This window comes from Capsicum annuum, chromosome 9, assembly GCF_002878395.1.
Source record: "Capsicum annuum cultivar UCD-10X-F1 chromosome 9, UCD10Xv1.1, whole genome shotgun sequence".
NCBI classification, from domain to species: domain Eukaryota; kingdom Viridiplantae; phylum Streptophyta; class Magnoliopsida; order Solanales; family Solanaceae; genus Capsicum; species Capsicum annuum.
The window spans coordinates 11,390,704-11,401,918 of record NC_061119.1 but is presented as its reverse complement, the minus strand read 5'-3'; the positions used below and the strand labels follow the sequence as shown (position 1 = coordinate 11,401,918).

The 11,215-nt window shown below is 29.3% G+C and overlaps 1 protein-coding gene across 3 annotated transcripts in view; it reads right to left on the bottom strand.

The window, feature by feature from the left end:
* Positions 1–4,100, bottom strand: part of LOC107843035 (probable DNA helicase MCM8) — a 13,637-nt gene extending 9,537 nt beyond the window's left edge. The window contains exons 1-6 of one of the 3 annotated variants that reach the window (XM_047396090.1): positions 3,719–4,100; positions 2,061–2,201; positions 1,853–1,973; positions 1,542–1,764; positions 1,205–1,368; positions 138–398 (exon numbers count right to left, since the gene is read on the bottom strand). In XM_047396090.1, the coding sequence (XP_047252046.1) occupies positions 138–398; positions 1,205–1,368; positions 1,542–1,764; positions 1,853–1,973; positions 2,061–2,201; positions 3,719–3,835 (1,027 nt within the window). In that variant the 5' untranslated portion in view covers positions 3,836–4,100. The remainder of the gene's footprint in view (positions 1–137; positions 399–1,204; positions 1,369–1,541; positions 1,765–1,852; positions 1,974–2,060; positions 2,202–3,718) is intronic. The other 2 variants (XM_016687170.2, XM_016687169.2) reach the window with 2 other exon arrangements.
* Positions 4,101–11,215: the final 7,115 nt, after the last annotated feature.

The window sequence follows — 11,215 nt, the reverse complement described above, 5'->3', positions numbered from 1 at the left end:
TTTTTCAATTTCAAAGAAAACTCTCCATTTGATAAAGCAAGCAGGTTAGCTCTTGTTCATCACCATGCAACAGGGTTCACATCAATAATAGCTTACAGAAAATATAATAATAAAACTCATTGAATGATTATGTATACCTTTAACAAGCTCGTGACCATAGATCGAGGGGCAAACAGATTGAAGTATTTGTCGATAGACATCAGAACCGTGTTCTTCAGAGAACTTAACAATAAATTCCAAATCCTTTGGAGAGAATGAGTATATATCAAATAACTCTGTAGCTCTAGCATTAGAGTTATCTTGCGAACTGTCAGGTGTTGACTGAGACTTCGAGTTTGTAATAGAAACTACTTCTAGGTATAAATAATAAAGTCCTTGATTCTTGCCTTTTGACTTTCCTGCATTTACCAAGGTTCGCATACAGTTAACATCTGACATATATAACTAAAATTGAAGTACATAGCAGCAAGTCACAAAGAATAATTTTTGACCCAGTCATCAACAGCAATTGCAACATTATTCAATGTCACTGGCCCGTATATTTCCCCAGTGCAGCAAAAAGATTGGTATAATGATTTTTCTCCCTCCCAGATATTTGTTCAGGCAAAGGCAAAATAACTGTGATTCTAACTCGAAGTACTAAAATATAACTAATTCAAATATCAATTTATTACAAGGCACTCTATCAATATAACATTTTGAATGAATGGAAATTCCATTATGTTGTATGCAACAAAACAATGGACTATGGAGGACTCATAAGTTACTTGATCTAATTAATATGCATTCTGAAAGGACAAGTATATTATGACATCAAACCTTCTTTTCAGAAAAAAATAGCTCATTTCACAAGAAGGATAGCTGGAGACTTTGTATGGTCACTGGATCGACATTTGCTTCAAAGGTTTAGATGCCCCAAGACTTGGAGCAAACACAGATAAGAAGCATTCATACTTAATAACATATCAGAGGATGCATTATCAAAAAATTTCTAGGAAGATCGAAAAAAGTTGCTCATTAGATGCAGCAATCCACACTCATAACTATGAGATTGTTGCTAGGGAAATACATTCAGATTGTTTGTTGAAAAAGGGAAAAAAGGCTCACAAGAAACAGAATAAGTATCTTAATTTGTTTTAGGTGGAGGAACGACATTGGTGCTATTCAAACACGTCGCTGTTGTAGCCTCTACAAAATCATTTACCTCCTCCAATATCCATGTAATTGTTAATCACCCTAATAATACCAGTGACAGTCACAATATCTCCAGGGATGCATGCATCCACAAGATCTTCAGTTAGTTCACATTCAACAGTTCGAGGTACCCGCCCCTCTTCATGGTGTTCGGATTTCAGCAGCTCTTGAATTCTAGGAGAACATAGATAATTTATAAGATAAGAAATGAACAATAAAACAGAGAGGTGAAGAAGAAGAATAGAATAATAGAAACGAAACATCCTGTTATTTTTTTGCCTAAATAGTAAGAAATATAAAGATGTCGAAGTGCAGACATCAAAAGACAGCAAAGAAGAGGAATTTACCTTATTTTCTGAAAGTCTATAATTCGAGCTGAAGACCTTATGGGATTAAAAGTCCTACATTTGCAGCCATGCAATTCACATACTGGTGGAGGTGAAAATTTTCCATCTGGAAAGTCACGAGTAATACTGGTTCCGCACTTAGTACAGGCAAAACTCATTTGCATCACCAGAGGCTTGACTGTGCTGACTTTTACCACTGTACCACGTACAGAGACAAGCCTATCTATCATGTGAAAAGATCGTATTAAGAATCCTTACATTAAATTAATTGATTGATAAAGAGCAAATGTCAAGTTGAGTATCATTTTTACCAATATAAGCAGCTTTTAGGTTCTTCAATCCAATCATTGATTGAGGATAGTTGTGGAGACGGATATTTATCTTCACAAAATCATCAAAATTTTGATCCCCCAATTTCGTAAAGTAAACCTGCTACCATCAGGAACAAAACAATACAATCAAGATAAACTAATATAAATATGTGGAAAAAATGGAACTCCATAACTGTAAATGTAATACCTTGTGTAATGCAGCACTCATACACAATAGAGCATCTTTAGATTTACTCTCTAACATTGCATAAAATTCCTGGAGCTCACAAAGTTTACAGAATTGCTGAAAATCCAGTTGCAATAAGAATGTGCCATCAACCTCCTTCACCTAGAGTTGATAATTCAGTGACATTCTTTAGGCTTTAACTTACAATTCTAATAATCATAACTTCCAGCAATTGAAACACACTTGAAAACTAAAATATTACTTCAATAACATCAGCAAATCAGCCATTTTCCTTTACTATTACTACTGTACCGTGCCATGATTGACAGATATAGACTCCAGTGAATAAAGTTTTCCATCCGAATACTTCAGACAAGAAATATCAAACAGTGTAAGAAAACCCTCCACGAGAAGAAATAAGAGATTAGAGGTAGAGGCGTAGAGCAAACTTTCTGAAATGGCAAAAGAGTCTTTCTGTTCACAAACTTTTTGGACTTTGAAAGTACATGACAAGCAGTACGTGGCATCATTTTCCTTCACCTACAATGGCGGATCTAGAGTAAAATGTACGAGTTCACAAGAAACAGTAGCTTTTGGCTAGACCATGCATGTGCATAAAGAAATCTACTAAATATCTATCAGTTCTCCACTGGTGAACTCAGTTACCATTGTAATTAATTTGTGATCGTTGTAGAAACCTATACATTTCAAAAATCATGGATCTGTTGCTGGTCACCTAGAGTTAGGACCCGTTTCGCCATAAAATTACTATTCACTTTTTTCCAAATCTTTATTTTTACTTTACTATTTGAAAGTCGCCGTCTGGCCATGAAATTTTCAAATCTAACATGAAGTTGTATTTCAAATTTGGAGAAAACAACGTCTAACCGGTTTTCCAACTCACTTTTTGCTTCTAAAATTGTATTTAAGTTCATTCAATTCAAGCATGAACATTATTCCAAATATTCTTTGCAAAAAGTATAACCAAACACAAAATCCATTTTCAATTCCAACAAATTCCAAATAAAGTGAAAATATTTGGAATCTATGGCCAAACACCTACTTAATACTTCAACGTTGCTATTAGTTATGGTTATCCAGCTATGAAAAATAGCTTAGAGGAAGAAATATTACAAGAAACATCAGTAAGTCGGCAATTTGTCTTTTACTACCAGTATCAACTTTGCCTTTATTCACAGTAACAGATATAGAATTCAATCGTCCAAGTTCACCATATGAAAACATTGAATGCAGAAAACAGTATAGCAGAGTCAAACAGCCTGGGCTAAAAGCAAATACTCAACTGATTTTCATGGTAAATTCAAACAGCCATTTCCCAATCGTTTCAAATAGAGCATCAATTTATACTATACACTACAAAATATTATTAAAACCAGAGTTAACGGACAAAGACAGAACTAAGATATCCGGCTATTTCAAGTTTCATATCTAATCCACTAGTACGAGTTTCATATCTAATCCACTAGTACGAGTTTCATACTTGAACTATGATCAACTATTTATCAAAACACATCTCAACTATCAATTATCCTCTTTTCCTACCTGAAATATCAATCAATTGTCAACAATTGATAGTTGAAGCAATGCTTTGATAAATATTTAGCAATAATTCAAGTAGAAAACTTGAAAAAACAGGATACTTTAAGTATATTTTTGACCTTAAGAACCAAAATTGGCGATTCTCGATTTAACCTGTGAAACGAATTGTTCACCAGAAGGAGTAGAGAAGAACCGAACAAGCTCAGAAGCGAGTCGGAATTGTGGATCAACGGCATGAAATTCCGTGCCGGGGAAATAGACCGACAGTGTTTTACCGAGACCAATAGGGTTAGTCAATTTCTGCTGAATCCTACCGTTCATCACCATTTCTCCGGTCATGGCAACGGCGGCGATTGGTTCAACGCGCCGCCGGGGTTGGGGGAGCTGAGGTTCACACTGTTTGGGCGGGAAATAATAATAATAATATAGAGAAACAAGTTAAGTAATCCGCGCGCATACTTTTTTCTAGGATATTATTCACAACTAGTTTAAAATAGTTGCATCAAACATTAATTAAAAATAAATATATATACAAAATAAATTCTTGTCTGTAAATCATTTTATAAGTGTATCAAGCGTTAATTCAAAATAAATATATATACAAAATAAATTCTCGTGTGTAAGTCAGTAGGTCATTTTATTAAGTCCGAAATTTTAAAAAAGATCATGTAAAATTTTGAAGATAAAAAAATTAGTTAAATTAAAGAAGAACTTAGTCATTATATTTCTTTCCTACTTCTAGAAGCACTTTGTTTTATGAAGTGTTGTTTTTATTTCCGAAATTCTATATTTTTATCAAAATTGAGGATAATTTAGATATAAATTATGTTAGGAGTGCTTGGTCAAATCAGACAAACAAATTAAAATGGAGATAATATGATCTTTTAAAATTGTCTGGAAAATTTTCATTGTGTCTTTTAGGTTATTATAGTTCTACTAATTAATATGGATAAGTCAACTACCTTTGATGTCTCTATGGTGAATGACTTGAATACAAAAACGAATAAATTACCGTTGAAGTCGCAATATATGAAACATTAAATTCATGATTTAAATGACAAAAGTATATGTTTTTTTAATGTTAGTATATGTGTGTTGCATCAATTAATTAGCACCTCCTGTATAAATATAAAAATCATCTCGCAAAACTTCATAACAAAAAAAAAACTATAATTAATTAATAGTATATTTTTTATATAATTTCTGAAATTTTAGACAGCCATCAATAGGGTATTATAATGAGAAATAAGGAGGAACTGTGGCTAACTTTAGACTTGAAAAACTTTCATGCAAAACAAAGAAAGAAATCCAAAAGCATTAGTTCCACTCAATTTTCTAAGATTTCAATATTCTTTAATTATTATTTTCAAGTTTGTCTTTGTGTGCTATTTCCTATGAATTACATTCTATATTTGGTGGATTAACAACAAATATAAAGTACCTACTCGCCTACCTCAATTCAAACTTTTTTATCCAAGAATTTTTACATTATAATTGATTTAGGGGTCATTTGGTACAGTGTATAAGATTAATGTTGAATAAGGTGTATTAGTAATATTTGCATTATTAATGCAAGTATTAATAATGCTGATATTAGTTATACATACATTATTTTTGACGCAACGTTTGGTTTGATGTGTTAAAGATAATGCATATTTATATAATTTTTATAAAAATATGTTTGTTAACCAAATTACCCTTAGTCCTTCCTTAAATTTTTCTTGTACATTGTATTTTCAATCGTGCAAGAGCAGCAGTTACACTGGAGAAATGAAAAATCCACTTTCCATCTCTTCTCTGAATTCAAAAATTCCGGCAATGAAAATAACAAGAGCAAACCAAGAAAAAGGCACCAAAATTCAATGAGCAGAACAACTACGCAATCTTGAAAACAAATCCAAGAACTCAACATAAAACTCTTCTGCACATACAAAACCAATATACAATTTTGCAAAAAAAAATTAATTCTTTATCCCATAAACAACTAGAGAGAACCAAGAGAAGTGTACCAAACATGCAATGAAGATGTAGAAAAATGGACAAAAAAGAAGAAAAACTATAATTGTTGTAGTAGAAATAAATGGGTCAACCTACTGTCATGGTCTTCGTCGCAATTGTTGTCTCATTTGCCAATATTTGGATCCAAACTGTTGTAATATAGTGGGAAAAGAACACGGGAGAATAATTTTAAGGGGGAATAATGTCATTTAATAGGTTACTACATGTGTTAAAAGCTTTGTATTATTAATACATGAAAAATAATGTGTATTGACAATACACACTTTAATACACAAAAGTGTGTATAACTAATACAAGTATTAGTTATGCATAATCTAAAAAAGGATACCAAACATGGAACTATTAATACACAAACCATAATGCATGTATTATATTTTTAATACACTCTACCAAACGACCTCTTAGTTTGGCCTCTCTTGATTGTCTCTAATTCTAATTGAATACTCATACATCACTAATTAACTACAACAAAATAATGCATAATCGAGATTTGAGATATCATAATCATTAAACATAAACTTTAGGCAAAAATTCGATGAAAAATTCATCTATCACATGTATTAAGCAAAACAAATAATATATAATAATAGAAGAAAAACTACAACAAAATAATACAATAATTGAAGTATTAAAATAATAAGACTAAACCTAACCGCTACAGAGTCCAACCAAATATTCATCTATCACCTGAACTACAACAAAATAATATAAATAATTAAAATATCAGCACAATTACTCTTCTAAAACTCCGCACATAAAATTTACATGCAGAAACTAATAGTTAACAATGCATATATATGTTCACGGAGATACACCTAATACATAATTAAAATAGATCAACCAAACTAAACATTCAACAGAAAGCAAAGGATGGGAGATTGACAATATAAAGTCAATGTAGCTTTGCATTTGCACACATACGAATCATCCAAACAATAATAATGTTAATAGTAGTAGTAATATAGAACAAAAGACAAACACAATGCTAGCTTAACTATCTAATAAACCTTTATCCAAATCTGATTAAAGTACTCTATAACCTTCTATCTAAGGCCATATTCGATAAGATGAATCAACATCATGTCCGTTCGATATAACATAACAAATCTAATCACTATTTGGTCACCTTCAGCATTCAAAAATAAAAAAAACTCCTACAGAAAAAAAGTATGTAACTTTCAAAGTAGACCTTTATAATCATATTTTCATGCAAGTATTACAATGCATAGGCAAGACAAAAAAAAAAGGACAATTCGGTGTACTAAAACTACCACTATGTGCGGTGTTCGAAAAAGAATCTCACCACAAGGGTGTATTGTACGCAACCTTACCTTGCATTCCTGCCGGAGTTTGTTTCCAAGGCTTGAATTCGTGACCTCTTTGTTACATGGAAACAACTTTACCAGTTACTCCAAGACTCCCTTTCAGGCAAGACAAAATCACTAAGAAAAAAAGGTGTTATAAGATGATAGAAACATATATAATGGTTACCTGAATTTAGAGAAAAACTTTTATTGATAAAGAACCCATGATACTTCTATGTATAAACAAAGCACTGAAAATAAAATTGATAATTTGAGGAAAAAAACAAAGCATTCAATTATATTATCAGATGAAGAACAAAAAAAACATAGATCTTCGCAAACTAAAATTTTTCAGACATGCTTTGAAAAGATTTAGCCCTAATAAGCTAGTTAAATAGGTTTGATTAAACCCATTAATAACTCAATTTGAAAGAATATTGAACTTCTCAACAACAAAAAAAAAACTTGGACCAATTGAACTCATCAAAATCAAAACCCACAAACGATCAACGTCAACTAACAAAAGAAATTACTTTGTTAAAAATAAATCTTTGCTTATGATGACAAAAAGTCGAAGTGAAGGTGGATTTAAGAAATAATAGTGCGCTTTGACATGAAATCTGATACAAAGGTGGAGATCTTTTTACTATTCTCGATATGTACTCCATAAAAATCTTAAATATAATAGTCAAGGAAATTAAATTGATACATAACTCTCAAAGTAGGTGGCTGATACCTCAATTTTTCTTTATCCGATGATCTTTATTTTCGAATTGATTTAATTTGACCTGTTTTGATTGAACCCAAGTTCAATGGAACATTCATATGGCACCAATGTACCGCAATAAAACAATACAATAATCAATATATCAACAAAACAATACATTAATCGAGATATCAAAATAGAACTAAAAAGACATACCTTAATAAAGCTATTGCAAAAAGAAAAAAAGTGACTTTACTTACTTTTGTCTTCACTTTCTTTTTACTACAATAAAATCAAAATTTAAGAAGAACTCCAGCACTAAAAAAACATAAAATTTAATACTAAATCATCTATCATAGATTCAAAACGAAAAAAAGAGAAAAAAGTTAAGGTATTTTTGTCTTCACTTTCTTTTGACTACAATAATACAAACAACATTAAAATTGAAAATTGAAGAAGAAATAATTTTATAGAAGAATAACTCAATTTCAAACAACACACACATTTTTTCTACATATTTTTTCTCTCATCCGTTTTTGTTAAAAGAAAATACACTATTCAGAATTAAATGAAAATACAACAAAAAATATCATATCATGAATACCTACCTTTTCAATATTTATGATTGCACATGTGATGTTCAAGTAAAACCTTAGCCATTATAGCAACTTATAAGTACATATGATATCTATGACACCAACATTATTAATAATAACAATATACGTACACGTAGAACTTACCTTTATTTTACTACCATTTCTTTTATGGACTAAAAGATTATGTCTGATAGATCCTCAACTCAAAATAATAATAACAATAATCAAATAACAAAATTAATTTAACAATCTCTACACGTTGCACAAACAAAACGAAAATCGCCGTCAAAAGAAAGCAGTTGTATGGTGTAAACTCATTGTCATATTGTTTTCATGAGAAAACGAAGTGCAAGTCAATTTTTGAAGAATTGATTTCTGTAATTTAGCTTATTCTTTTTCTTTCCCCTCATAAGAGTCGTCTCCATCATTATCTTTATGAACGTAAGAAAAAAAAATAATATAAGGTATTTTAATTGAGGTACTTAATTTAAGAAAAAAATTTGTAGAAAGTTACCTACCTGAAATAGAATAGGACTTGTAATATAAATAACTATGTAATATAAGATTTTACAATTTAAATTCATATTTAATATCATAAAAGGGAAAAAGACGATTTTGTTTAAAGTAGAGACTTTTAATGAAGAACAAAAAGGGCAAACGCCAATTATAATGATTTTGTTTAAAGTGGAGACTTTTAATGAAGGGCAAAAAGGGCAAACGCCAATTATAATGGCCTTCACACTTTTAATATAATAGAGATAGAGATATAGATAGAGATAAGGTTGTTCTCATATATTGTAGGAGTCCTTAATCTTTTTATTTTAGTTGTAATGTTTAATTCAAATAAGGAAAGAATTTGTATAAAACATAAATTTAAATTGATAAAAATCCTATTCAAGTAAGGAAAGAAATTCTAAATTGATTAAAATTCTAAAATTTAGAATTAGTTTAAATAAGGAAAAAATTTTAAACTAAAAGTTATTAGGACAAGAATTTAATTAAAAATTTATTTGATATAAATAAGTTTCCCAACGTACCCAAACTTTTTTTTTTGGGGGAGAAAAACAGAAATCAAAGTAAAAAATTCAATTGAGTTAAAAGTGTTAGATAATGATTTATTTTTGGAACTAAAATCATAATAAATGTACAATAGTTTTTTCAAAACTTTAAGTGAGATTTTCTTTTCTTTTTTATTTAAAGTTTTCTATTAAATCATTTTTTTGTTCTCTTATCATATATTTTAGGACTTTTTTCTTACCATATATTTCAAGACTTTTTTTCCACGTATAAAAGGAAACAAAAAATTTACTAATATTAATTCTCTATATATTTTTATTTTACCATATAATTTAGCACTCCTTGCTTTTAAATATTAAGAGTATAATTATATAATAATTTAAGAAAAACTGTGAAAAGACAATTTTGTCTATTGCATAGTGTTTTAATGAAGGGCAAAAAGTCCAAATCATTTTTCTAAGAGCCTTCACACTTTTAATATATTATTGATATAGATTATAGATATAGATATTTCGAAATATGTTTTCTCTCTTTCGAAATAGTTATTTGATCATAAATATTTTAAAATATATTTTCGAAATACTTAAATTTTTAAAAAACACGATTTTCTATTTTACTTTTTGTGCTTTTTTATTTATTTTTTCAATAGAATTAAAATTTTTCTTTTTATAAAATAATCCATTTTTCATAAAGAATTAATTCTTTTAAAATTTATTTTTACTTTTTGTATTTATTTTAAAAATACATCTAAATTTTAAATATTAACTCAAAAATATTATGATCAAACACAATTTTAATTCAATTTTCAACTTTAAAAATATCAATTAAAGTGAAATGTTATTGATTTCGTGGCCAAATGAATCATTAGTTGATATTGAAGAAATAAAATTCCTACCGTACCAAAAATTTAAAAACAATTATTTAATCTAAAACCTGCATTCAACATAAAAACATAAAAACATAAAAAATCAAATGTATAAGGGGGGTTATACAAAACAAATATGTTAAGAAAAGAAGAAGAAAAGCATTAATAGCAGCAACAATGGCGAGAAGAAGAAGAAATAGCAATGTCGAAAATGGAGGGAAAAAATAAAGGCCGAAGTGTAAATACAATAACTTGAGTATAACCCTCAAAATCCACTAATCACTAATCTAATTTTAAGCACCTATACTTAGTTAAAATAATTTATTTATTTATATATTTAACCTATATCCCGAAATGTTTATCACTATTTACCTAAAATCTCAACTTTTTATTAACTTTCATAAAATCTCAGTTTTTAGCCATCGAAAATACATATAAGTAATGTTAGATACATCTTACATATATATTTAGTTAGTAAACTAATTTGCATAAATTAAGGACTATAACGGCTAAATTTCCACTAATGTAACAATTAAACTAACTAATAGTGATAGAGGATCAATAAAATCCCACAAAAATAGGTAATTTGTTTCTTATTCCATTTTCTAAAAAAAATTCTCTTCCATTATCAATTTGGTTTTCAAATAGAACGGCTGCTACATTTTTTTTTTTAAATTTTGTTTGAGGTACTTGCAATTAATATTTCAGTGTTATTGTTTGATGGAAAAGCTGGTGCAGTAATGTGTTTGGATAATCCGTGTGAAGATGTTGTGGAATTAATTAGTTATAATTCTAATTGTTCTATTTCGTTGCCGTTGTTTGATGTGAAGGGGAACAAGATCATTACAGGTTGCAAAAATAGTGAAGTTAAGGTTGGACAAATCTACAAGGACAAGTGTACTGTTATTTCAGTTATGGCATGGTATGCCATTGAGCATTCTTTCAATTTCTATGTGAAAAGAGATCTGACAAAAAAAAATTGTATCTTGTTTAACGTTTCAAAAGTAGTTATTTGTCTCTTGTTTATTCAATTATGCATTTAACATAAAATTGATTATTGTTTTACGTAATTCTATTTTTGTTGTTTTTAGTAGGCTGAGATACATATT